The following is a 27942-nucleotide window of genomic DNA, read 5'->3' as shown; positions in this document are numbered from 1 at the left end:
CAGATGCTGCCTCTGTGCAAACAAGATTTGAGAGGGTGCTGCTGGGAGCAAAAAAAAAACCAACCCAACAAATAAAGATAAAAAAAAAAAAAAGACGAGCATCACTCTGAGTTATTTATTTAGGGAACAAAACATCGCAAACTGTAACTTTCTTTTTTTGCCTTTTTATTTATTGTCTTTAAACATAACGGTAACAGGAGAGTGGGATAAGCCGGACAATACATGCACAAAATATATCAAAACTCTCTCTGGGGGAGGCAGACAACTCAGCTGCGGCCTCTTCTCTTTCACACAGCGATAGATAAGGAGTGAGGGAGAGGTGAAAGTGAGGGATCTGGAAAGGTTTGGAGGTTAGAGGTAAAGGCCCTCCGGCGTGCCCTCCTGCTTCTTGTACAGGACGTTTTCCTTGGACTTCTTGAAGTCTTCGTTGGTGACTTTCATACGGCGCTCCCTCAAAGCCATGAGGCCGGCTTCTGTGCAGATGGCCTGGAGGGGGAGAAGAGGAAGAGGAGAGCATGTAAACAACGACAGGCAACCGCTTTGACAAAGGCTTCTGCAGGGGAGAACGACGGGCACATGAGGTCGACAGATTGCGGGATCTCATTCTGATGAATGCAGTGGGAACAAGAAGGCGCTGTAACAATGATGGGCTTTGTGTTGTCATTTAGTCAGACTGTGTGTTTAGCGTCCTGCTCAACAGGACCGACTGGGAACAGAAAAGAAAAAAAGCTTCATTGTAAACAACTGTTTTAAATAAAGTACAACAAATAAGACATTCAATCGATTTGGCAAAGCTGGATTTAGAGATGGACTGAAAGCTGCTCAACTAAAACAACTTGAAAGCGATTCTAAAAACACGTCGTAGAAACTGATCCTAGATTAAGATCGTCGGGAGTGAGTGTGAGTAAGAGAAGATCTGTGCGAAACCAGCAAACATCGATTCGAGGTCTCAACTTGTAAATCAAATCTGGGACTTTAATGAGAATGATTCTGTTCTTCACAGCAACACTGTGATAATGATGTCCTGAAACAAAGCACCGTCACCGCAGCAACGGTCGTCAACAGACGCCACTCCTCTTCAGCTATTGTCAACAGGGTTGTTTCTTTTTCACCCTGTACAGTAGAACTATGTTCTTTTTTTAAAAAATTGAGTACAAAAATAAAAAAGTGTCACAACATTATGAGATCCTCCTGAATCCTTCTGTTCTGATCCAAAGCATTGTGTCAATGAAACATATCTCAACATTTCATCTGAGAATCAAAACAGAGTCTCAGAAAACTCTGCTTGACTTTAAAAATGTATCCATGAATACAAACTGACATTAAAGACTTCCTCTTTACTTTTCAATACCGGCCATCCCCATTAAACCTTCTCTCTCTCTCGCAACAGGAAAGTGTTGATGCTGCCATCCACTCAGCAGAAACTCTTAAAGTGTCATTCTGCCACTTGCCACATGAGGGCAGCAGAGTTGGCTCGATGAAAGCTGAAGGCGGACTATTAAACAGTCATGATGCTACAATAACAAACCTTCTGCTGACCAGTCTGATAGTCGAGCCACAAACAGACTGAAGCACATTAAGAAAAGAAATAAACACGAGGGCTGCACGACATTGGTCAGAACTTGCATCGCAATATTTGTTTTCCTGCAATACGACTAAAGAAAATAATAAAAATTTAAAAATTAAATAAAATGAATGACCATCTCTCTTGGCGTCTGAGGCACGCTGAAACTAAACGGTCAGAAGTATTTGGATCCTGCTTCACTTTCTAGAACGGTTTAAACAGTTATTCATCTTCATCCATCTCGTGAGAGACGATGGCTCAGAGTCTGTTTTCTCTGCGTTCTGGTCTTTTTTTAGGCTTGAGAAATCTATTGCCAGAAATTCCAAATGATGAAAAAATGTTTGAAAATGTTTCTGGAAGAAGCAGAAAACATTTTGTGAAGATGATCCGCCTTCAAGAAAGAGAAAAAAAAAGGGCGTTTTCTGCAGGAGGCGAAGCAAACTTTTTAAGCAACGAATTAATTGCTGCCTTTAACCCTTTATATGACGGGAAGTCTCTCTCTCTCGACCGAAGCTGTTGCATGTAATGTGGTCAAATCTATAAATTAATGAGTGTCTCTGTTGACCTTAATGTCTGCTCCTGATAGGTCGTCCTTAGCCAGGATAAGGTCATCGAGGGTGACGTCATCCGCTACTGTCATGCGGCTGGTGTGGATCTGGAAGATCCTCCTTTTGGTTTTCTCATCTGGCAGAGGAAACTCGATCTTACGGTCGATTCTCCCTGAGTGGGAGGAAGAAAAAGAAAAAAGAAAAACACATGAGAAACTGTCAGAAATGTCCTTCTGCCAAATGAGATTGAGAGACCTCGTACGGAGCCAACTGATCAAACGCTGTTCACTTCATTTATCACATTTTAATCATTCAAACGGCTTTGACTGCTGCTTCATGAAAACTCTTCTGTTAAACTAGTGCTGCAAGTCCTCGATTTTTTTTTAGGTTTTTTTTATTCCAACAAAAGGTCGAGACATTATGACATTGAAAATAGCCAAAACATGTTTTTCTTAAATCAAGGTTGAGTCTTTGGTTGTCTCAGTCGTCAACAACAGGAAACAGTGAGTCTCACTGACCAGGTCTGATGAGGGCGGGGTCCAGAGTTTCTATCCGGTTGGTGGCCATGATGACTTTGACGTCTCCCCGAGAGTCGAAGCCGTCCAGCTGATTGAGCAGCTCCAGCATCGTCCTCTGGATCTCCCTCTCCCCTCCAGAGTTCGAGTCGTACCTGAGCGCACACACACACACGTTTATCTTCATTACTCGACCGGCACGTCTTGCTTTTTTCCTCGCTCGGCGGGACATTGGCAGTGAATTGACATTTTCTCCAGGAGTAAGAGTCCTTTCAGCTCGCTGCTGATAAAAAGTTACCCGACGTGTTCCGTCACCTGCTGCCTAAAAATAAACCTGTGATATCTCACAGACTAATCCGACACCTCGCCATCTATTCCTGACTCCTCGGCGCAGCAGGTGACACGCTCCCTCCGCTCGCTGTGAGAGTTTAAGGGAGGAGCACGGGGTCATGCGTACCTCTTTGTGCCGATGGCGTCGATCTCGTCGATGAAGACGATGGAGGGCGCGTGCTCCTCTGCCACCCTGAACAGCTCTCGGACCAGCTTGGGCCCGTCTCCCAGGTACTTCTGGATCAGCTCCGAGCCCACCACGCGCAGGAACGTGGCTGACGTCTGATTGGCTACGGCCTTGGCGAGCAGCGTCTTACCTGGCACATGAGGGAACAGAACTGTTAACACCTCACCACAAAAACATGCTAGGCATGGAAAGGGAAGAAGCTCTAATAGTCGCTCCATTAGAGACTCTGTTCACAACTCTACTATGTCTTTATATATGAACTTTAAAATTGGACTTAGTTGTTTCACACTAATGGTGAGGTTGCTCAGTGTCTGTCAGTACCAACTCATCTGACGCAGCAGTGGGGGCAATCAGAGGTTCAGTGTATCGCCCAAGGACCATTCAACATGAGACTGCAGGAGATTGAACCCCCGACCAACTGTACCGCTGAGCCCCAGTCGCAAACTTAATCTTCTAACTTAGATCTTTAAAAACGAACAGCTTGACTTTGTTGAACGTGTTCCCCATGGTTCGATGCAATTTTTTTATTTTATTTTAAAAACTGTGCAGATCATTTTTGTCTATTTGAGAGGCGGGTCTGGAGGTTTCACTCAGAAACATCTTCGCCCACAGTTCGAGGCTTTTCTGATCCACTTTAGAGTCAGGATTTAAATCTTGTGTCCTCTGTTTGTGTCTTTTATCTATTTTAGTGTTCATCAGGTAGGCCTACATTTTATACAGTGATAGAGACAGTCACCATGGTTACTGACTCTCACCTGCCTGCTACACACTAAACCAGAGTAGAAAGAACATTAGGCCTACTTTAAGCAGCACGCATGGGTACTAATGTATGGACATTAATCCGCTCAAAAACTTTTTTTTTTTTTTTAAACAACCGAGGTCCGGACCTCGCTGATATCATCGCCTCCCTCCGCTTTATATCAAAGTTTAATTCTCCTTCCTGTTATCACAACAGGTGAGAGGTCTGTTAGTAACTCGTAAAAACTGAGAGAGCAGAAAACACCTGCAGCGTCCGTTTAAACACTCCGTCCTGTCCCACTCTCAGCAGACGGTGAACGTCTCCTCATTTGTTGCGACGCCATCCAAAGTTCAAACATTAACCGTGCAAACTCTGCAGATAACCGTACCAAGCACCAAGTCGGTTTGGAAAAATCTCAAACAGTCTCATTTAACCGGGATGAAGTTCTTTTAACTCTTCAGAGCTTTCAGACACTTTTGCGAGAGCACATTTAAGAAAAAGAGGCGTGTTGTTGCCTCCTGGCTCTGCGTTCACTTTACAAGAGTATGATGTCTGACATACCAGAATGAATTTGACCCGTCAGGAGATGTTTGGGACACGATGAGCACTTTGACCTCATTGTATACTGCTCAGCAGCTAGGCTCAAATGATTCATCTGAAATTCAACCTCAATTCATGCCGTGCATACCTGGACCAGGGAATACTACTTTCAAGTCAGGTTTCACATATTTGAAAACTAGTTCTGTTAGAAGACTTTACCTGTGCCAGGTGCTCCATATAAGATGACTCCTTTAGGCGGCTTGATGCCCATCTCTTCATAATACTCTGGGTGTGTGAGAGGCAGCTCCACTGACTCCTGTTTAAAATGACATGAAAATGAAATCAGCCTCAGCACCCAGGGACTGAAAAAAATAAACCAGCAACAACCACTGGCATGTCTTTAATCAGATGAGAAGCAAAGTATTTCTTTATGCTAATAGTTTCTCCAGCCATGTGAGGTGGTGTTAAGATATCTGAGATGTACCTTGATCTCCTGGATCTGATTGTCCAGTCCTCCGATGTCAGCGTAGGTTTCTTGAGGGGCCTTCTCCACCTTCATGACTGTTACCAAGGGATCAGTGTCGTCCATCAGCACCCCAATCACAGCATGAACCTACAAGTTACACGCACATCCCAGGAGCGACACACGTTACAAACTTGATTTACAATGTTTGCAGTAGTCGTAGGAGACTTGCTTTGCCTCATGGTTAAAAATGAAGAACTCCTGCTGAAAAATCACCTTGTGGTTTAACAGAACAGAGCAGCCAGGCTCCAGCAGATCTTTATCCACAAACGAAAGGATGCTGACGTAGTGCTCTGATCCCACCGAGGTGGAAACGATGGCATGGTTGTCATCAATGATTTCCTCTAAAGTGCCCACGGACATTGGGGTTCCACGCAGATCATCCACCTTAGACCTCTCCTCCTAAAAAAACCCACAGAGCAGGAGACTTTGAGTCTGAGAAGTTTTGGTCCTTCATGAGACAACAGTTTACAAAGACTTGCATTATTTTGATAAACTGAAATGCAGCACAGAAGCAAGTGATGTAACATGGGCTGACCTCCTGTTTCTCCTCCAGAGGCTTCATCTGCTCCTGGTTTCTGATGAACTCCTCCTCCATCAGGAGGTAGTCTTTGATGCGCTCTTGTTTCAGCAGCTTCAAACGGCACTGAGTGTGAGGAGTGACTGAAAAACAAATGTGTGCAAACAAACGTCAGGCTGTTAATAATAATAAAAAAAAAAATGTCTTCGATGTACAGTAAGAAAGCAGGTCTGTGTAAGAAGGAGGTAGTGATACAACGACGAAATAGGACAGAATCCACTACAAATGTGGCAAGCAGTGTTTTACCCCAGCAAGGCAGTCCTGAGTTTTTTTTTAAATGTAATAAATAAAAGATGCAGAGAAAAGACATAACATGATTTGCATGAGCGGAACACATCACAGGGAAGCAGGAAACCTAAGAACATATCTTCTGTGTGTGTGTGCATGCATGTGTGCAGCTCTTGCTATGCTCTCTCCTTTGTCTGCAACGCGATGAGAATACATAGACCAAGATATGAAGTTGTATCAATTGTTTTATTTTATGACAGTGGAGCTTCATCACAGCGCTGTAACGAGTGAGCTACCATCACAGAGAAAACAGGAATTGAGAACTTTCCTTTTTACTTTTCACATCCTTACCCAAAGGTAGTTTACTGGCAGCATCCGGTCCCTTGGTCTTCTTCTTTTTCTTGCCAACTCTGGTGGGAATTGGAGGCTCATATTTCTTTTTCTTATCCTTAAATAGGCAAAAAAAAATAAAAAATAGTGAGAAAGGAACATGAGCTAAACAAATCGTAAAAGTCAGCATCTTAATAACTTTTAAATGTTTAACAATAACATTTAATGTGTAGCAACATAGCGAGACACGTCTATATCGATGCATTCTTTTTTAAATCTTGACATCAATAGCTCTTCACATCAATAGCTCTTCACAATAATCAACTTTACACAGTAAAAGACTGATTTTAGTCACAGTGTTGTAGAAAACCTGCTGTCGGTGAGTTTGTACATAGCATGTGACAAAGGAGCAGGCTCAGACCTTCACATTTAATATGTAATAATATAATAGAGACCTTATATAAATAACGTCATGACACACACTCACTACACCTTAATATAACAACAATACTAATAATATTAAGGTAGGACTAACAATAATGAGTCACATAAACAATAACACATAGTCAGTCTAAATAATAAACTTCAGCTGTGTCACTCTCACCTTGTCATCTTTCTTTCCTCCTCCTGGACCGTGACCCCCACTCTGACTTTGACCCTACAGAAACAAAACACAAACACACACCGATAGATATATATATATATACACATATAATTAATTACTTAAAATTATACACATTTCAAAGAAAAAAAAGCTGCCAGTGCAGCCTATCCTTCTGGTTTGTCGAGCTGATCATAACACAGTTAGCAAAATTTAACCTGTCAACTAGTGTTGTTGAAGAGACAAACTATGTGAAACCGAAGTCGACACCTAAGAGAAAAACTATTAAAACAGATTAAATATTTAAATAGATTAACGAAGAAACTGTTCCTTCGGCAGGGATGACTCTGCTAATGAGAGCTAGCATAGCGCCTGCTAACCCTGCTAGCCTCGGCTAACAGGCTGTTTATCTTCTTTTAATTCTTCTTTTAAAATCAAAAAACCATATGACATAAAGCCGCGTGAAACTGTACTTTAATGTGATTGTTGAAGTTCCAGGGCCTACAAATTGTGTTTTATTCGCAATAAAAAAGGTTTTTGAAAAATAAACATACGAGCCGAAGAGAAAATTGCTTGCTCACTTACCATTGTTACTTGTCGCTGTCTAATGACGTCAGCAGGTACGGCTACTCGAAGGTCCAAAAATCATCCAACTAACAAAATCTAGTTTTGTCGCTGGATCAAGCCTCTGTCAAGCCAATCACTGATCATTAGCTTACTTCTATTTACGTTTCTTTTCTCCTCTTTTCGGACACGTTTATTTTTTTTTGTAGGTTATTAGCCCACTGTAAGGTTTCAAGATCCCATCAGCAGGCTACTTTTTGAAGCAACATGAGGTTTTCATTAATAATTCAAGCATGGATTAATGTTTTAACCAGAAAGAGAGGAATGCATAATGGCAACGAATTAAAGTGGCAGCCATCTTTATTTAAAAGATTTGACAGGAACATGTAAAAACACTTGTATCTGCAATTGTATTAAACTATAACCTATTGTGGTACAATATATTTTATGAGCTGTTTCTTTTACCATGGCACCTTTGAGGGAACAATTTGAGCCTGAACAGTTATTTGCACTTAATGAGAAATAACAGACTAATTTAACTGGAGTAGTTCACTGTACGTGGTTCTAAAGCGATTGTCATCATTTATTATATAAACACATTATTGTGGACATCACATAACATACGTTGCCATGGTTACTTGCATGTCATTGCAAGTTATAACAGATGGTTCATTGACTGGGTATAGCATTAAAAAAAAAACTGTCACTCTTTCTTGTGTTTTTCCCTAACAAACAAAGTTAGTTCTTTATATTCCTTGAAGATGAATGAAATAATTCATGTGGTTTAAGCCAAGTAAACATAAACCCTCAGGTTAAAGACACAAAGTTTCCCTTCGGACTTAATGAACAGCACAAGGTCTTGACCTGTTTATTTAATAGTAAGGTGGATAAAAAAAGATTTAATCATGTGATTTTTTTTCTGCATTCACTCACAACTATCATCATGATCAACCTGGATCATACCGCTTTGGTTTTCACAGAGACTATTTTCCCTCCTCCATTACACACATGGCTAATCAATTATTATGCATATTGCATTAACAGTGCATGCCTCCCAACCCAATTAAGTCCTTACAGAATTAAGCTTATTGAGAGGGAGTGCCTTCATTTGTGTAGCTAATTTCCAACACTGTGATATTTAAGCTTTTTTAAAATAGCTATGTTACTATTATTTTTATAAAACATTTATAAACATTTATGTACCCACACATTCATAATGTTTCTTCTCAGGTCGTGTGAACAGATTTTTACACCTTTTGAAAATACAACAAAAAATAAACACCTTTAAGTTATTAGACACCTACAATGATTCCTGCTGAACCATAATGGTGAGGTAACACTGAGGCCACATCTGCAGCACAGCAGAATCCGCCTCATTGTAAAATCCCACATGGGTGTTCCATTTGAGTGTGTTTCCAATTGTCTCCACCTCTGTGGATATCACACTGGCGTCAGTCACTCTCTGGGAGTAGTCATGACTCTAAAAAAAGCTTGAACAAAGAGTCTCTGTATGTCTGTATCTGTCAAACTCCACTACAGCACTGAGCGACTGCTCGGGGAACACAAGTCCAGATGCGGACCAAAATATGGAAGTTGGTATAGTACCTGGAGAGGTGCGAGGCCACGTCTCGAGCACTGCCCTTGAGCAAGGCATTGAACTCCCACGAGCTCAGGGGACTCCTCCAGTGGGGGCTGCCGCCGCACTCTGATATCTCTCCATTAATGCATGTCCCCAGGTCCTGTTTGTGCATGTGTGTGATTCAGGCCTGTGTGTGTCAGAACCAGTGCGAACCAGAATGTCCCCCATGGGGACGAATAAAGTATATTAAATAAAAAAGATAAAAAACACACACACACACACACACACACACACACACACACGTGTGCACACACCAACACAATAACAGAAAGAAACACACAGAGGTTTGTTCAAAGCAATAATTACCAGGCGCTGCTTCTCTGGCATATTCTCATTTTCTGTTTAGCTAATTTGCATGTGTAAATCTGTGTGTGTGTCTGTCTGTCTGTCTATGTTCCTGATTGTGTGATTTTGTGTGTACGTGTAAATGTGTGCATCAACCTGAATCTACATTTTGTCTGGGATTGTCTCCATAGAGAAGAGCGGGGGCTGCAAGAATCAAGATATTTTAGTCAGTTTTATTCATTTGCACAAAAAAAATCGCAGAACAGTAACTGAAGAATTCTTTTTGCCTGTTATTTTCTCCCTTTTACTTTTATTTTACTGACTTCCTAAATGTGTTTCTGAGATATTAGAAGAGGTTGTTAAATACATGGAAGGCAAGGCAGATTTGAATTCTTGTCCTTTGGTGTACTGATGGACACTTTACATAGCAGTCTTTACAATCAGTGTGTGAAGGGGTTAAGGGTGACCTGTGCTGTAAAAACGTCTTGAATAGTTAGAAGACAAAAAAAAACTGAATACAAGTTCAAGTATTTTACCAGTAACTGATATTGTCTTGAAGATGAAAGCATAGAAGAGCTCAATATATTCTTAAGAAGTGTTTTAATAAGTGAGTCAAAGCTAAACCAATCTACTCATTGTCTCCTGAAAACCTGACACTCTATTTTAATTACATATCACAACCAGCTTGCTTGCAGCTCGATAACGAAAGTAATTTTAAAAACTGTGGGTCATTGGTTGTAGACTAATGAAGAATGAAGTGGCTTCTAATTGTCAACCAGTGACCACTGATTTGAAGATTATGACCACTGTTGAAAGAAGGACTGAAGTCAATAAAAAAATCAGCATAGCATAGAATAGTCTATTTGTCTGGTCTGTTAAAGCTACTGTATTTATTGTAGCAAAGTCTGTCAACATTTTGTATGTCTTTTAATGTATTTAAATACATACTCGTAATTTCATATAAGATGATTTTAGACTAATAAAGAAAAGTCAGCTTCTTGTTGCAAGCCAGTGTCCAATATAACCACTGTTGAAAGATTTCGGCTGCAAACTCATCTGCTTAAGCTGACACACTTCAAGTGAGTCCACAACATCACCACAGACATTTTCTAAGCCAGGTAGATACAGAGAAAGAAGAGGGGGAGGATGAGAGGAAGAGAGAGAGAGATAGAGGAGGAAAGGTAAGGAAAGGATGAGTCCGTATTTTTTTTTTTCATTTAGAAAATTAAAATATAGACTTAGACTTACTTGAATTTCCCTCGGGATCAATAAAGTATCGATCTATCTATCTATCTATCTATCTATCTATCTATCTATCTATCTATCTATCTATCTATCTATCTATCTATCTATCTATCTATCTATCTAGACAAAAGTAATGCTGCTCAATCAAAAAAAAAGCATTCTCGTATTTTTTTTTTTAAAATGTAAAGTGCTTTACAAACAAAATGTATTTTTATTATTATTTATTATAATCCAAACGTGTGTTAGTGACTGTGGTAGCGGACATTTCATTGATGAATGGAAGACCAACCAAAGGTTAATGTCACAGTTTTTACTTCCTAAATCTGGTCACTTTATTTGAACGTTACCCTTAACTCTATTGTGCTCCAGTAAAGCCAAGTCTCACTGGAGGTTTCTGCCTGTTATATATATTTTTTTTTTTTCCGCTGTTTCTCATAGAGGGATCTATGCACCTCTGAAAGTAAATGGACAAACATACTGTAAGGTGCTCTATATATAAAGGTTCATGATATTGAGTTAACAGTGCAGGCAGTTAGCATCGACCCTGTTTCCAAGAAAGTTAGGACGATGTGTACCGGTATATGTGAAAACACAATGTGATACGCAAAACACAGAAGTCTCTTAATTTAAACTAGTACAAAGACAACATATCAAATGTTGAAACTGAGGAATGTCATTTTTTTCTTCTCAATTTGAATTTGATGCAGTAATGTTTTTTTCAAACCTGTGAAAAGCTCATGTTTACAGCTCTGTTGCTAACTTCTTCTGTTAGCGTTTTAGGATCTGAGTTGATGGATTTCTGAAATTTTAAAGGTGGACCACTTTTCCATTCTTGCTTGATGGATGCCAGCTGGTCAAAAGTTCAGGGTCTCCTTGCTTGTGTGTTTTTGACTTTCTAAAGTCTCCAAAAACAACACTTCTATCAAGTCTCAATGCAAAAAAAAAGTGTCACGCTCTGCTGTAATTACAGCTCAGTTTACCTCTTCCAGAAAGACACACACAGAGGTACAAACTGTACAAGTCTGAAGCTTGTACAGTCTCTCATGCATTACATCCAGCTCAAATCCTGACTGCAAAATCACTTTGAAGAGGTGAATTCAAATGCTTTCCCTTTTTTCTATACCTTGCATATATGCTTTATTAATTGCCGTCTGGAGCTCAACTCCTCCTTCTCAGTTTGTGCTGTGAAATAAAAAGGATTTCACAACAGACGACTCACATAAAGATCTCTTTAAACTCCTGAAACCCAACCCCGGCAGTTCTAAACAAATATAATTGCACATCTTTGTGGTGTTGCTATGGTGCTATGCTGAGAATGTCATGAAGTCTGGAGAATTCTCACCATGTCATTTCATCTCAGATGCACGCATAATGAAGTTGCCTCACTTTGAAACAAGCCTTACTTAGTGTCAACAAGTTGTTCTCTCTCTTGGCTTCTTGTTAGTGTCACAGGAGTTAATCCCTCAGCAATCTCATGCTATTTTTTTGCACAGTGAATACCAGACTAGAAAAAATGTAAACTTCACACTGGGCTGAAAACAAGAAATAAATTCCCTCTGGATTGACTTGTTGTCTCTGCATTTATGTCGATTCCAATCACCTAAAGGCCTGGACCTAATCAGAGTGTGAAGTGCCTGCATCTTTGCTTGGTTACAATGCGCAGCAAGCTTCATAGTAAATAGCACTCTCGCAGAGCAGGTTTCATCTGAGACGCAGTGCAGCAGCTATTCAACTATGGATTGGTTTGTTCGGCTTGTAATGAGCTTTCTGTTGGTGGAAGAAAAAGTTTATTGTCACTATAGAAAAGAACAACACCAGAGATAGAGGTACTGCTACTGCTGAATAAAGATGTGAAACATTTGTCATGAATTGCATAAATCAAATGCAATACAATGCATTCATTGTATTCTGCATTGAAGATTATGCTATGTCACTTAACAATGAATGGGGTTGTGTGTGTTGTTTTCTAAAGGACACCTCTAAATAATAATAACCAGTGCAAGACACGCAGCCAAGAATCAAGCATTTTATTAAAGCCATTTCTTCTTCATTAAATACAGACACAGCGTGGACATGGATGGAGCTGTAGAGGAGTATTTTAAAGTACTGTGGGTGAGTGGAAGTTAAGTGAAGCGGTTTGGTGAAAAGTAGCACAAAGTCCATCATGTCTTTAAGGCTTGGGTACAAGAGCTCTAGGCACAATATTTTTTTATATCACCATGGAAACTGGATTTCTCACAGGGGAACATTTCAACACTGAGCGTGGTCCAGATGTGATGCTTCAGCCCACTATCATGCATCTTTCATGTCGTCATGTTCTTGTCAGAGAGGAGAGTTTGAGTCTCCTCTGTTCTTGCTCGGGGGTCAGCTTGCTCGATGATGGAAAATATGTATTCATGAATTCATGCTTGATCACCCCCTGGATTTTCTTCGGGGGGGGGGGGGGGGGGGGGGATCAATTTCTCTACATCTGTCCCACCCTGCAAGTCTTTCGTACCCTTTTGACAGGATTCACGCTGTTTCCCCTATCTGTCCACACTGGTCTCTGCCAGCCTGTTGTTCATGATGCCGAGGGCACCCACCCCTCCTGAGAAACCATTCTGGTGCGTACTGGAGCTGGACTGGCGTGGGTGCCCGATTGCCATCTCGGAAAGCTGCTTCTGCATAATAGCCAGATTCACCTGCAGAGATACAGAAACAAACAGATGTGGAAACATTTTGCAGTCTTGGTTTGGAAGTGATAAGTGAACCCTGTGAAACAAGGATTAAGACAATGTGTTGGTGTCATGGCAGGTGTGATAGAAGGAGGCCATATGGTTTTTTTCTTCTTCTTTTGTGCTGTTATAAATGAACAAAGATGATGAATACTAATTAAGTGTTACTGAAAGAAGCCATGAATTAACTCTCCCACACATCCATTATACACATGGATGTGTACAGATTGTCCATGAAGTGCAACATTGTGTTTAGCAAACAATGTGTGTAATGAAAGCACAGATAGCAGCATGGCTGTATGGATGCCTTTCCATTTTTGCACCCCCGATGGAAGCGTGTAAATGAGTGGTATAAAATAAGTGATATGAGTACAGTCACATGTGAAATTATATATATCCTCCACATAAGACCCACTCACTTTGGTAATACAATAGTATCGCTTCATTTGAAGGGGTGTACATAACCACAACTTGACAACATGTCATTAACATGAAGCAGGCTTCATGAATGTTGTCAGTCTGTCAACTATGTCACCTCAATGCAAAGTTGACAGTCTGATGTCTTTGTTATGACAAACTCACATTAACCAAGTAAAAATACCCATTCAATGTCTCAAATGACAACTTGACATTAAGATGTCATAAAAGGCCTGATTATCATGAACCTGTCACATGTGGTGAATGTTGACATTGTCATTACACCATTAGAACAGAGTCATGAATCATTTCCTTGACCTCAAGTAAAGTGGGTCACTTTGAACTAGTTATTAAGATGAAAGCCAATGTCAACATTAATGTGGCTGTCAACACCTTCTTAAATCCATTCACTCACTCTGGATGTGCAAATAACAGATTTGGGTTTGCAAACTTTGTCAAGCAATTTTCTATTAAGAACTAAAACAAAGAACCCTTCTAAAAATGTTTTATCTTAAAGTGTGATGATTAATCATCATCAACATCAGCATCAATATGTTATCATCTTGATTTTATTGTCAAACTAGTCTTATGTTTGTCTGATACAAGCTGTATTTATTCCTGAAGTGACCAATCCTCATAGTGAACAGTCATTTATGAAGATTGGAAAATGAATGAAGCCGTTATTGCCTCTAGGGGAATTTGCCTTGCACAAAAAGCAAGCACACTATAGAAACACACATTTACAGGACAGGACATACAAACACACTAAGGCATCACATAATAAAAAACAAATAAAATATATTTGAAAAAACTAAATCAAAAATCAGGGTTTTATCTGTGACAGGGTGCTTTAAAAAAAGTTTGTCAGAGTGTCACTCCATATTGTTGAATACTCAAACTATAGGGAGCTATTTTTGCTGAGTCACGTTTAAACCCTGACATGTCCTTTGCACAAAGTTGTGATATGATGTGTGTTCGCTGGCGGATTGTAAAAAGAGGGCGGTAGTGTGCAGCCCACCTCCTCCCCACGAGGAGATACAAACCACTACTGAATACATCTGACCAACTCACATAGACTGCTATATCTCTCAAGATGAGTCAATGTTTGGAGAGAGGTTACAAGTATTAAAGACATTTGTCATAGTGTAACACCAACACAACTCCAAAGGCTATACTCCCAGTTTATATTAGCACAATATTCGGCTAGTGCTGATTGAAAATGTGCAGCAGCAACACTCTAACTTGTTAAGCTGACAAGTCCCTCTCTGACTGCCTCCCTCATTTCTCTTATTCCTCTCTGCACAAGAACAACTTGTACAGTGCTGACATGATTTCAGTTATTAACATTAAACTCATTGTCATAGAGGACATTTGTGAAATTAAATACACTATTGTTTAAAAGTTATCTTGAACAAAGCATGTAGGTATATCTTAAAATAGACAGTATATTAATGGATTGAAATTTCATCCTTACGACACTCTCGCATCATTCTGTTGTTCCTCAGTCAAGACCCCTCAGGTGCTTAATCAGAGTGATAATTAGGTGCACAAATTCAGATCTTGTGAGCAGCATATTGCTGCTCACAATGCTCATTCTTCTTACCAGTGAAAAGTAGGGGAACAGTTATGGAAATGTATAGACAATTGACACCTTTAAGTGGCTACAAGGGCTGTTGAGGTGATGATAGCAGTGAGTAACATCCCCAGTATTTGTGACAGAGCTGCTCTGTCTCTGAGTGCAGGAAGCACACGCACCAACACGCACAACTTTTCCCTCTGCCAATGCTCCTAATCACTCAATAAACCACACCATCATTTTCCTTCCCGTTTCATTGTGTGACCAAGGGTGCACACTTGAGAGCTCTTGGATACATGTATATCCATTCATAGAGCTCTTACCATTTGGGGCGTCAGGTATGAGCTCTGCTGTGTCCCATTTGTGTACCAAACAGAGGCGACCCATTTACGCAATGTAAATAAGCGGATGTGGCCACATGAAATGATTGACTGATGAAACGTTCTTCTCAAATTATCTTCATATTGATTAAAATGTGTAACTTAGTGATGAGTAATTCACAGGAAGGAAAACGTTTCAAAACCTTCATGAGAAAAAATCTTTTGTTTAAAAATGCTATGTAAGTCATAACACCCAAGGGGAGGGGCCTTTGGTTATAAAAGATGACTGCTTGCGACCTTCGAGTAGCCTAGTCCTGGTTACAGAGCATCTGTTGGAGATAATTTTGGTAATACTCGCGTTTTGTTTGCTTGCTTATTTGCTTGCTCGCTCATGTGGGATTTTTGCCGTTCGAAATTTTGCTTGTATATAGTGTAAATAATATTTTTCTTTTTTATTTAGCATTTTTCTGTCACACTGTTCAGACACGTTTTACAAATAATATGTGAGTAGTCTGAAAAACAGAAGCAAAAATACACTGCTACTAACATGTATTTTCTGAAAGCAGTTATTGAAAGATGTTGAACACCACATTTTATGCACAATACACTTCACAATGTTTTTCTAACAGTAATACGTGTCCTTAGCCTGTCAACAAACCCCACATTGTAAGAAAAGTCCATCCTCCCTCTATGCCCTGCTTCACTTTTGAGAAAATGTGTGCTCACACAGGCCGTTTGGAGATTTTTCCTCTGTGACATCACCAACGGCTGTAACCCCTCCCCTGAATGGATGACACTCCCACAGTTATGGGTTTTGGTGGGTTCTATTTACTCGGGAACTCAAAACTGCATTCCAGTTGCTAGTTGGCAACAAGTCAGGCAAGCAACATGGTCGCCTAAGTAGTATCTTTTTTTTTTTTTTGTTAGCTAATACCTGGCGATAACAAAACACGATGTGCTATTTCGCGGGCTAAAGTAACATGACAACAATTCCTCTGAGGAATTTTCACAATACTATCTGTGTAATAAATGAAGTTACAGAAACAGGGACAAAGTTGCTTTTAAACACCATGGTGTTCAGTGTTATTGTCAGAGTGTCACTCCATATTACTGAAGGTTGTCAGAGTTCAAAGTTGGAATTCCAATTTCAGTGGGGCGATCCTGCAGACGTATCAGACTCTTCAACTAGTTTTTTTTAATTTACGACTTTTGCCTTCTCACTGTAAACAATAGGACATGGTGCAAAAATGCTCAAGAGACGTGGTCAGACACAGTTCATTTACAGACAAGCTGCAGATACAGAAACGGCCTGTTCTGCATACTTCCATTCTAGTATGAAAATAACCAAGACTTCGCTGGTACATGACAGTTTCTGTACATTTTCCTGGCATTGGTGTCATGATGAGTTTTGTTTTCTTTTTCCATTTGGTGATAAGCTACCCTTATGTTTCCAAACTCCCTCTCTGTGAATGTGTACTTTTGATCCTGTTAGTTTTTGTGAGTCTCCTGTGTGTCTTGTGCTGTTTTGCTCCTTGCCTTTGTTTTTTCCCCTCCTGTTTGATTGCCTAGCACACCCTCATTAATTCCAACTGTTCACCAGCCTGTTGTCTACTTCACACAGCTGTTTAATTTGTCTGTCAGCTTTCCTGCATATAACCAACCAGTTTCCCCTTTGATTTAATTCATTATGTGACTTTCTGCTCCTCATCTGTTTGCTCTGTTTTTGGTATCTGGATCTTTTCGCTTACCTTCCTCTTCGCTTGTGATAACATATATTTTTGTGTGATGCAAGAAAAATCCACTGCTACTCATATGGTACAGTACATTGACTGTTTGAACATACTGCTATATCTGTTGTCATCTGATAGTGTTAGCTAGTGCCTTTTAGGATTCCATCCAAATATGCTAAATATGATAGGGACAGTAAAGTATTTTTAAACACTATCAGAATGAAACTGGAACTCATGGTAAAACAGAGACTCACTTATTTGCTGCACTAAGCAGAGCTGTGCAGATGCCATTCAAAATGTTATTGGAATCTGCTTAGCATACTGACCAGAAAAATGGTCCACTCAGCAATATAAACTGTTTGTGGATCAAGGTTTACCAGCAGTTATGAAGGTTTATTTGACTTATATTTGTGTGTTTGCTTTATGAACATCTTATCTTTGATATCATGTTTCTGCTTAATATTTGAGACCAGATTCCCAGAGGTTCCAATAACAGGAAGCGTGCAGAGCATAGGCTGTCAAATTATATATTACCTGTACGATATAGTTCATAAGGAGTTATAGACATAGACATTTCAAGCAGGAAAGCTGCTCGGTTGGTCATTCACAATTCAGTATAGCTTATGATGAGGTCGACGAATGGAACAGATTAAATAAGGTCATAAGTTTATGACTGTGGTGACATGACTACAGGGAAACAAGACCATTTGTTCTTCCTGCTACTCACGTGAGCCATTCATCTCATTACCTTTGAGATAAGTCAATATTTTGTAATACCACACATGATGATTGTATTAAACAGGTGGAAATTACCACAGGCTGTCCCAGACCTAAAAGTTCTCACCTTATTGGCTGCTAGAAAGTCCCTCATGGAGATCATTTCCCCAGACATCCTGCGCCCATTGTCAGTCTCGCTCTCGTTGATTGCATCAGTCTCGATGGAGGGGTCTCTACGAGCTCGCAAGTGACCTGGAGCTACCACGTTCCGTCGGGGGTGCCTGTGCGGGTGGTGACCCCTTCTAGGGAAGCAACAGCGGCAGGGAGCCTCCAGCCTCCGAAGCAGCCAATTGAGGACCTGCTTGATAACGATGGAGATGACGTTGAAGAGGGAGTAGATGCAGCAGACGCCAGTCAGGATCAAGAGGAAGTTGCCTAGTCGATACACGGTGGTTGCGTAGCCCTCATAGGCGACCCGCTGGCTGCTCACCATGTCGCCAAAACCAATGGTGCTGAAGGCCACAAAGCAAAAGTAAAGGGAGTCCAGGTAGCTCCATCCTTCAGCTGCTGAGTACATAAGCGAGGCACAACAGGAAACCAAGATTGCTGCCACTCCAAGAATGAGCATGACGCAGTACACTGAAGGCTTCCAGCCAGCCAGATCGGCTCCTTTTCCTCCTCCACTTCCTCCCGCTACACCTGCTCTGTTTTCCTCAGAGACCTGTCGACCATTTTGCGGGAGAACAGCTTTGTTGTGGCGTCGTTCGTGACAGGACTTGAGGACGACAGCGATGACAGTGATGACACGCTCCAGAAAGAGGTTGAAGAAGAGGATGGTTGCCGCACAGCCGAGGAGGCCATAGAACATGAGGAAGACTTTTCCTCCAATGGTGGCCGGAGTGGTCATTCCAAACCCTGAAATGTAGATAAAAACACGACTATTACATTTTTAAAATCAGTGTAGGGTTGCTGTTTGTAAGTAAAGAACTAATAAGGATTAAAACGCTCTGAAGTAGCCAAACAGAAATTTTAAGTGTATCTGTATTATGTTAATTATATCATTCACATAAAAGCTTTACAGTCACTTAAGAATTGCTTAGTCTCAATACCTTAGTGCCTCTCATACACACGTTAAATAAAACACAGTGCTCTTAGTAAATGAATAGATAATTCCAGAGATGATGAGATGAAAGATGAGTTCTTTGAGGTGAGTTCTCTTTCAAACCCATCCCACATCCTCTCAGACAATAACAAAGATGCTTTCTCAAAAGATTGAAAATACTGACCTGCTCTTCTGCATATTATAAGGTGCTTTTTTGTGCTACAACTACAATATAAGATAACTGATTTTTAAAATATATGTAAATATGTAACTACGACTAAAATTGACATAACATGGACACATTTCTCACAAACAAACCTAGATAATGGCATGGGGAATCGATTGAGTCTTGCATGTATACGCCTCAGTCGATGGTGCTCTGCACATGCTCCACAGTTCTGTTCCTGCACTTTGACCTGAAGTCTTACAGCATGAACGCTTAGACGAAAGCTGAGAGGAAACCATAGACAACAGTATCAACATGGCGAGTGCTGGAGGGGGAATGTATGTGTGGAGCTGTTAAGTTTTCAATGCTTGGCCGACAAACAACCAGTACGATGCTTGAATGCTGTTATTGGATTGTTTGGTATGTGACTTAAGTCAGCCGGAAGAAGGTCCAAAAGTTACTGGCTTAGAGGAGGTATTTCACCACCTATAGAGGATTAGATACATTAACGTTAACGTTAACATTAACGTAAATTAATCAAATCCCCCCACCAAAGACAATATTAATGACTTAATCAAGTTTTAACCATAACAGGACTTAACTGTATTGTACTGAGTGATAAACCACAGAACCCTGGAAACACAAGGCTTAAGATCAAGAAAGGTTTGTCATGTTATCACCTCTTTCCATATGAGCTTCACCTATCTCACTTCTCCACGTGAGCGTCCTCTCTCTACTATCTCTCTCTAACTCTCTCTGCTGTAGGCGTAGATCACGATTTAAAAGTATATACATATGGTTGCTGTCTATCTAATGACATGTGAATGTATTTGCATTTAAAGCAAGAATGACCAGAAGCGGTCGCTCATGACGCACGCGGGGAGACATTCTAATTCCAAGCAAGACCTGACGTACTTCAAGCTAAATTCAATTGTGATGGGATCACCTAGACGCCCGTTAATGACAGCTGTAAAGAGGACAAAGAGCTCTTTCTAACGACTGCACAGATTTCAGTCCTTTTTCTTTTCACCCCTCATTTAACTCTCATAGCTCAACCGAGCAATGTCCCTGTCTGGCATCCACGATCATCTTTCATTCACAAGGATTAAAAAATGACAAATGCTGTGGAAAACACTGATTTGGTACAGGTTTATCATCTTAAAGTTATTTAAGATACCATAGAAAACAAAGACAAATATCGTATCCTGAAAAAAACATATTGTACAGAATGACTAATTGCTACTGTGCCAGGGGCAGGCTTCTTGTGGAGGATTAGATTGCCTCAACATTCAGAGTCGTTCTCCAGGTGATAATTTGAGCTGGAGTTTTATTTCGCACACGACAATAAAGCCAAATGAGTTACATTTTATAGATCTGTTTTGCTTTCCTTCTTGTTTTGTTAGCTTCCCTCAATTTGATCTAGATGGATCATTATGCCTGTTTAATAAAATAAACCTTTCATGACAGAAAAGATAAACAGTGTGCATCTGTGCCAGGCTCTCTGTCATCTTTAAACATGGCTGCTGTTAACAAGGTGGGAGTTGTGCTGCACAGTCCTGACTTTTTACTACGAATGCAAGCTTGTTTTCTGTTGTCTAACTCAGTTAGATGGCATCATTAAAAACTCCCCTTTCTGTTTGTTTTATAACAAACCCCTGCACGCAGGTGTTTGGCTTATAGCCCAAAGACAAATAGCTTTTATTTCTAAACTTTTGTCGGCGCTGATAGAGAAATAATGTTCCCTTTGTGCTGGGTTAAATCAAACTAATATCTCTGGCTGAAGTTGTAGCAATGAAGAATTGTGGGGTTCTTTTCTTTGTATGCCTATTTCCAATCTGTCCTTGACACAAAGTGCTATTTTTAATCGTTTGAACATGACTATCTCTGAGAATGTAACAATGTTACGGGGCTGATGTCTACATCAACAAACACTTCACTAAGAATAAAAAACACATAATGTTTTGATGAAAATATGTCAACATTGAATTTAAGCAAAACTATGACCCAACATGACCCAACACAGAATAGAAACTCATGATAAATGGCAGAGAACGAGAATCAGATGTCTGAATTAAAATTTCGTGGAGTTTTAATAGACAACAAATTATGTTGGAATCTCAAAATATCCAAACCAATAGCAATATTAAGTAAAGCCAAAGACCTACTGAATCAAACCTCCCTGTATATGTTGTACTGCTCCTCATACTTTCTCATATGACCTACTGTGTGGAGGTATGGGGAACACATACAAAACAAATACACATCCAATATTCATCCTGCAGAAAAGAGCTTTACGAATCATACATAAAACCACTTAGAGAAAAACTGAAAATTGATTATTTATCAAACTAAAACACTAACATTTTAAGATTTGATTGACTACAAAACTCTTTAAATTATGTACAAAGCAATTTATCACTTTGGTGTCCAGGAGTTTTTTCATCTTAGAGAAAGCAAACACAAGTTGAGAGAAACCTGTGTATTTAAGAAACCACCACTAAGAACCACTGCAAAACTTCACCTTAATAAAAAAAAGGGTGTTAGCCGCTGGAACGACTGTGTTAATGGGCAAGAAATGCATCACTATATGATCAAACAAAAAAAATTCTTTAGGAATAAAACTGAAGCTGGAACAGTGATGTTTTTGTCTTTCTGTTTGGTTTGGTTACGCTGTCTTGTCCGATGGTTCTGGTTCATCTCTTACCATTATGTTGTTATTGCTTTGTCCTAAAAAAACGTAATGGTTCTGTCTAACAAGTTCGACATCACTGATGGATGAAAAATTACTGTCTGTGAATAATGCACACATATATGAGGGATAGGACCAGAAAAGTTATCAACCATCCCTCTTCAGCATGAACTAACTATGCTAACTACAGTTAGCTGTTAGTACTTCATACTGTGTTTGAAAGTAGTATGTCGTAGGCAATTTCAAAAACAGCCTCTGCAGTGTACCTTCACTCCTGTCTTCTCTTACCTCTCAGTGTCTCTTTGTGATTTTTGAATAGTAACTCTTCTTTCCTTTGATTAAGACTTTTCTTGAGTTCTGTTGGACCTTTCTGAACCTTTTGTGGCCTGTTTAATTTTCAGACCCCTGAATAATGAGCTTTTGTTTTGCCCTTTTGGTTTTAGAAATAATTTTCGTTAGTTCTGCAATTGTGTCTTTTCACTTTGTTTAATCTCTTGTTGTAAATACCTGTTTTTTGTGGCCATTTTTAGAGCTTATCTCCGAATGTGTTTCCAGGAAATCATTTTGTAGGACTGGCAGGTTTGGAAGCTGTTTGTCTTCTCCTCTGTCTGGCAGAGGCGCATACATTTGCATACAGGTTTTTTTTTGTGGTTTTTTTTATGTGTGTGAGAAAAACACTTGTGAAAAGCTCAACTGATTTTAGTTACATAAATTTTCACCTGAATGCAATATCTAGCAGTATGAGCTGATGTGCACGAAGCCTGTAGCCACAAGAGGTCCAATTTTTCCTGTCAGAATTAAATAAATGACATGAACACACACTGGCTTGTTCTTTCCCTTTTACAAAGATAACCAGGCATTGTGACTGTTTTTCATGTTGTATTCTAATAACCCATCTTAGAGACCTGAAGAGCTCCAGCTGTGTCTCACCTAACGTTGCTGTCTCTAAGAAATAGATTTTTACTTACCAGAGACCAGAGATACCTAAAAAATAGTGCCTTCCCATGCTGCCACTTTGGTGGCTTTTAAACAGATATATCAGAGGCTACAATTGTCTCATCTCACTCTGGCAACTACGCTGATTTGTTCTACCTTAAATTTCACAGTAAACTGAGCAGACGGTTGTTGATTTCTTCAATTAATGGGTGAAAAAAATGGAGCTTTCCTTCTCAGTCTCTCTCCATACAATGAAGCCTTCACATGAAATGGATCACACTGAACCATGCATACTGATCCATGCATTCAACCAAACTCTGACACACAGTCCTGTTGTTGAAGATGGTACTTTCTAATGTCCTAATGAGGGGCTTCTTCATTAAATATAGAATAAAAACATTATTTTCACTGAACTGTTGTAGTAAAGGAAAGGTAGCCATGACAATCCACGTTTTGAACTTGCATCACAAGAACATCTCTTTTGTCTATGCATACATCCTTGCTGTGAAGCACACAGCTTCTCTTTGAGGATGCATTATGAAAATGAGTTTGTGAGGAGCTTTCCCTTCTGATAAATGCATACTGAATAAAAGGATGGGGGGAGGGTTGGATAACACGGACAAGAGACGTTTATGAGAACACATACTAAGTTCAGTTTGGACACCTGAATGTCTGGTGAACGGTCACAGCGTCTCAGTATCTCTACATGAGGTTACATTCATGATAGTATGAGACACAGTTGTATATGTACGATCAGTGATTTGGGTGCACGTCAATGTATGTTGCAGTTGTCTGCAGCCCTTGTCACACCTTACAATGGTGCTTGATGAAACGTGATGAAGTCTACTCTGACAGCAGCTTCAGGAAATAGGGGAAAGGCTGATAGTTGAGAAGTACAGTACTGGAGAGATATTTCTTTGAGATGAGCATCTTGAAAAATTGTCAGTAGATTCAGGAAATAATGGCTGGAAACCCCACAATTTAAGTCCACTTTCTATCCATATCAATCTAAAGCCACTGTACGATAACATGAGAGAAATTCACACAGTTCAGAATTTCCTGCTCATCACCATGTCACTACAATGGAAAAAGGCCAGGCCAATCATCTAATCAGTGGGTCTGTCAAACCTTCAGTCATCATGAATAAAGTCACTTTCATCCCAGATGTTTAATGGCACTATCCATCAGGTCCTGGCATGACTGACAAAGGTAAGAAAGGAGAGGAGGATAAAGTAGGAATCAGCAGGATTGACAACAAAAGGTTTATTGCCACTGTGTGCTGTTGGTGGGAGGGACAGCTCTCTCTCTCTCTCTCTCTCTCTCTCTCTCTCTCTCTCTCTCTCTCTCTCTCTCTCTCTCTCTCTCTCTCTCTCTCTCTCTCTCTCTCTCTCTCTCTCTCTCTCTCTCTCTCTCTCTCTCTCTCTCTCTCTCTCTCTCTCTCTCTCTCTCTCTCTCTCTCTCTCTCTCTCTCTCTCTCTCTCTCTCTCTCTCTCTCTCTCTTTGCCTGACACAGATATACTTGTCCAGCTCTCAGAAAGCTCTGTCAGTGCTCAAGTTGATCTCAGGAACAAATCTTGCACTGAAGCAGACCTTGAACTATCATATCTGCTTTTCTGCATATGCTGAACATACTGAATCTACTCTCAAGGCGACACTTTCAGGAAATGTTACACAGCTGATGATTTGTTTGTTTTTGTTTTAATGGAGTGGATGAGAATTTGGGCTTTTCATACTAAGAGCCTTTTAAAACCACAAATCAAATTGTGATTTCTATCTGATCATGTCATGAGGTAAACGAGACTTTTAAAAACAGGAGGTGTCAAGGCAAAGACAAGCTTGTTATCTAGATGACAAATCCGGTGACAGATTGTATTTTTTTTTTCACCTAGTGTAAAAGGTCCATACAGAAGATTACCATTATAACTAGAAAGAGTAGAGGAGAGTTGCAACAATATTGATAGATAAATTATTGGAATTTTTGGTTTAAAAGTTGAACATTTGCTTTTAAGCATATTAAATTTTATTCAAGATCTTTTGAAAAAAATGTTATGATGACATAAAAACCAATTTACAGACGTCTATTTGAGCCTTGGGAAATTGGGATGGGCATGTTTCGCCATTTGTTTTTGGACATTTTTCAGACTCAACAGTTAGTTCATTGATCTCAAAAACAACAGCCAGGGGAAATGATAACACACACTAGAGTTCTGCAGCCCTGGATCACATGCTGTTATGACAATACAAATAAAGTCAAAAAGGTTGTTTTGCTTAAGATATTTGGGTTTGTCACCTACTTGAGCTCAAGTTTTATGAAATGAACCCTTTTCAACAAAGATAAACAAGGATAAAGGGAGTGACCATAACAGTCATTAATGATGGCGTTAGTGTGTGAGGCTTCAGTGAGTTTTTAAATGTTTTGAAAGATTCCAAAATATGCAAGACATTATAGAAATTGAATGAGTGACATTACAGGAAAGATGAATACAGACTCACAAAACGATTAACCTGTGTTTTAATAACGTTCAATTTTGGCTTTGGAAATATTAATAATAATATTGGATTAGAAAGCTACCTATAGGAAATATGGCATTAAACACCCGGTCCAATTGTTTATTTCTTTATCTCACCAATGGTTGACACCACAGTTCCCACGAAGTAAAAGGCGCCGGTGAAGTCCCATCGAGGTCGGATTGTGTCCACGCGGATCCCTGCCACGTTCGCCTCCTCGTAGTTCTTCAGAAAGTTGTTTAGGTCCTTCTTACTGAGGTTATACTTCTGGCTGAAGAGCTCAAATCTCAGCGCCCAGCGCTCTTTCGCCTCTCGCTCCTTTGGCTGCTCCAGAGCGGAGAAGACGGCGGCTCCACACAGGAGATAGATGATGATGAACAATGCCAGCAACAGGAACCTCGCGTTATCCTCGTTTATTGGACCGGAGCCGCAGCAGCCGCCGCTCCTACATGCCATTATGTCGCCGGGGTGCAGCTGCAAAGAGGTATCTGTCGCATGATGCTTCCCTATAAGACGCACAGTCTCCGGGAGAAACGTTGGTAAGGTAATTTAACGACATAGACAGTCCTGCGCAGTCGGGTGAAATTATTTAAGCAAGAAATTAGTGAACTGACAGTGGCTGTGGATCAAGCATCTTGCTTATGAGCTTCTATGAACAGCCAAAGTCCGAACCGTTCCAACTGCGTCCGTTAACAACCCTGCACTTCATCTTCAGTTCACCGGGTTTTTTTTCTTATGTCTGTGTGCTAAGATGCTCATAGAACAGCAGATAGACGCGATGTGACCTGTGGATGCACAGTCGTGCTGTTGTGCGCTCCAGAATGTCTCCAAAGAAGCCCCCACCCCTGTGCGCGCTTTTTACGCACCGCAGGTTGCCCTTCCATATATGGATGAACGTACATGTCTTGTCCCATCATTGCTAATTGCGAGGTCTAACTTGCCGTTTTTGGTAAAATCCATCTATAAATACCCGATTTCATCCTTTACAAAGTGTCATAAAAGCAGAATCTGTAAACGAGACCTAAGCTGGCCCGAAATCGTTCAACCTGATTCAGGCACCGACCGTAGAGGTTTGACTCTGACAATATAGAGCACGTTTGCATAGTGAGATCAATATCGCTTGACCTTTATGTTGCTCTGATGAGGGATTCATGCTTCTGTCCTTGCTTACCCGGGGACGGTGTGAGCAAATGTCAAAAACGGAGAGACGCTTCCAAATAAATTATTCAGCATCACAGGGACAACAAACGAGCTATTTCTGTAAAACTATGAATTTAATGTGGACGCGTGGACATAAAAGAAGAAGGTCACACTTTTTAAGTTGTTTTCTTTTAAACAGGTTGTATGATAATGGTTTAAAACATGATGAGCGGCAACAAGTGTTCCAGCTCCTCTTCAGAATGCTCTCTGCGTGAATGGCGAATTACTAACGATGCTCAATGTGCATGACATATAGAACAGTTTTGGTCTTTTACTTTGGTAGAAGCAATGATTGTGTTATTTCAATATCCTGTCTTTGCATATTTGAAATATTTTTCAACAAGAAAAGTGCTACAAAAGAATTTAAACTGTTAAAATGACTATGAAGAAAGAATAATTTCTATTCTATATATATATATATATATATATATATATATATATATATATATATATATATATACACACACACACACACACACACACACACACACACACACACACACACTGCTGTGTTTTTGTTGGGGTGTTTTGTTGGTCTATCCCTAAGGGTGGGGGGTGGGAAGAAATGCTTAAAAGAAACCTGTAAACAGAAAATGTAACTGTAAAATCGAGGACCAGTACCTCGTGTGTTATTTGAGTGATTTTTCTTTTGCAAAATAAAACAGATATTAAGAAAAATATTAACAGTGTAACCTATTTACAAGGTGGTGATGAATTTTATTTTATAATACTGTTTTCATAGCCCTGTAAATTCCTTATGATTGATTTTTGTTACGTGTCATAAACCTCTAAGATGATCAATTGAAGTAATTGTCAATGTGTAATTACTGTTACACAACAAAACAACCGGTTGCCTATGAATAGAAGCTCATCATCTTGAAGTGTGTGAGTGTTTGCAACCAGACAAGATTACAAGGCAGCCATTTCAGTTTAGAAAATTAGAATAAATAGATTCCTTGAACTGTTCATGAAAACAGCATATAATCTTTCTTGCTGGTGCAATTATGAAAAAGCTGTGTTCATAAGATTTATTCCTGTAATGTAACCTATTTTACATGAATAGCTGGGTGAAATAACATTCAAATGTCTAATTTACCTGTTTCATTGTTTTATTCTTTATAATTTTGGAACTTATTGCAATAGTGAATTCACAAATTGTCTTTAAGTCAACAAACATATTAAAACAATAAAAGCAAAAACATCTGGTAGTTTTACCTGAACAAAATGAAAAAAATAAACAGGAAATATTGGACTTGTTTTCTGTTCAATGGAGCAAAGACTGATAAATATAAAAGGCTAACACTATGCCAGAGAAGACTTGACTCTATTGTACAATACTATACTCTACTAAACTTTTTTACTTTACTGAACTATACCATACTTGCTATATTATACTGTACTGCAACGTGCTGTGTTATATCATATAATACTGCTCCATCCCCACCTCCG

General features: G+C 39.8%; 2 protein-coding genes across 2 annotated transcripts; both read right to left on the bottom strand.

Moving 5' to 3' along the window:
- Nucleotides 1-101: 101 nt before the first annotated feature.
- On the bottom strand, nt 102-7320 carry LOC306822004 (26S proteasome regulatory subunit 4). Its single transcript, XM_079340692.1, has 11 exons — nt 7271-7320; nt 6689-6742; nt 6106-6202; nt 5485-5609; nt 5163-5348; nt 4908-5036; nt 4643-4739; nt 3085-3274; nt 2631-2782; nt 2130-2284; nt 102-486 (listed from the first exon to the last, which is right to left on the bottom strand). Exons 1-11 carry the CDS (start codon nt 7271-7273, stop codon nt 352-354), a joined length of 1323 nt encoding a protein of 440 aa, XP_079196818.1. The 5' UTR covers nt 7274-7320; the 3' UTR covers nt 102-351.
- A 5577-nt stretch (nt 7321-12897) lies between these two features.
- On the bottom strand, nt 12898-26092 carry LOC306831756 (potassium channel subfamily K member 13-like). Its single transcript, XM_079355982.1, has 3 exons — nt 25413-26092; nt 18020-18807; nt 12898-13099 (listed from the first exon to the last, which is right to left on the bottom strand). The coding sequence occupies exons 1-3, from the start codon at nt 25747-25749 to the stop codon at nt 12944-12946; spliced, it is 1281 nt and encodes a 426-aa protein (XP_079212108.1). The 5' UTR covers nt 25750-26092; the 3' UTR covers nt 12898-12943.
- Nucleotides 26093-27942: the final 1850 nt, after the last annotated feature.

This window comes from Symphodus melops (genome assembly GCF_947650265.1).
Source record: "Symphodus melops genome assembly, chromosome: 1".
In the NCBI taxonomy this organism is placed as follows: Eukaryota; Metazoa; Chordata; class Actinopteri; order Labriformes; family Labridae; genus Symphodus; species Symphodus melops.
This window is presented reverse-complemented; position numbering and strand designations above follow the sequence as displayed.

Bases quoted from the DNA above. Each gene is read 5' to 3' on its own strand.
- LOC306822004 (XM_079340692.1), bottom strand. The intron at 2,783-3,084 runs GTACGCATGACC...GTGTGCGCTCAG, and splicing joins GACGCCATCGGCACAAAGAG to GTACGACTCGAACTCTGGAG. The intron at 487-2,129 runs GTCAACAGAGAC...CTCCCCCTCCAG, and splicing joins TATCAGGAGCAGACATTAAG to GCCATCTGCACAGAAGCCGG.
- LOC306831756 (XM_079355982.1), bottom strand. From the start codon at position 25,749: ATGGCATGTAGGAGCGGCGGCTGCTGCGGCTCCGGTCCAATAAACGAG. The intron at 18,808-25,412 runs GTGAGATAAAGA...TCTACATTTCAG, and splicing joins AACTGTGGTGTCAACCATTG to GGTTTGGAATGACCACTCCG. The intron at 13,100-18,019 runs GTGAGAACTTTT...GTATCTCTGCAG, and splicing joins ACTTTCTAGCAGCCAATAAG to GTGAATCTGGCTATTATGCA.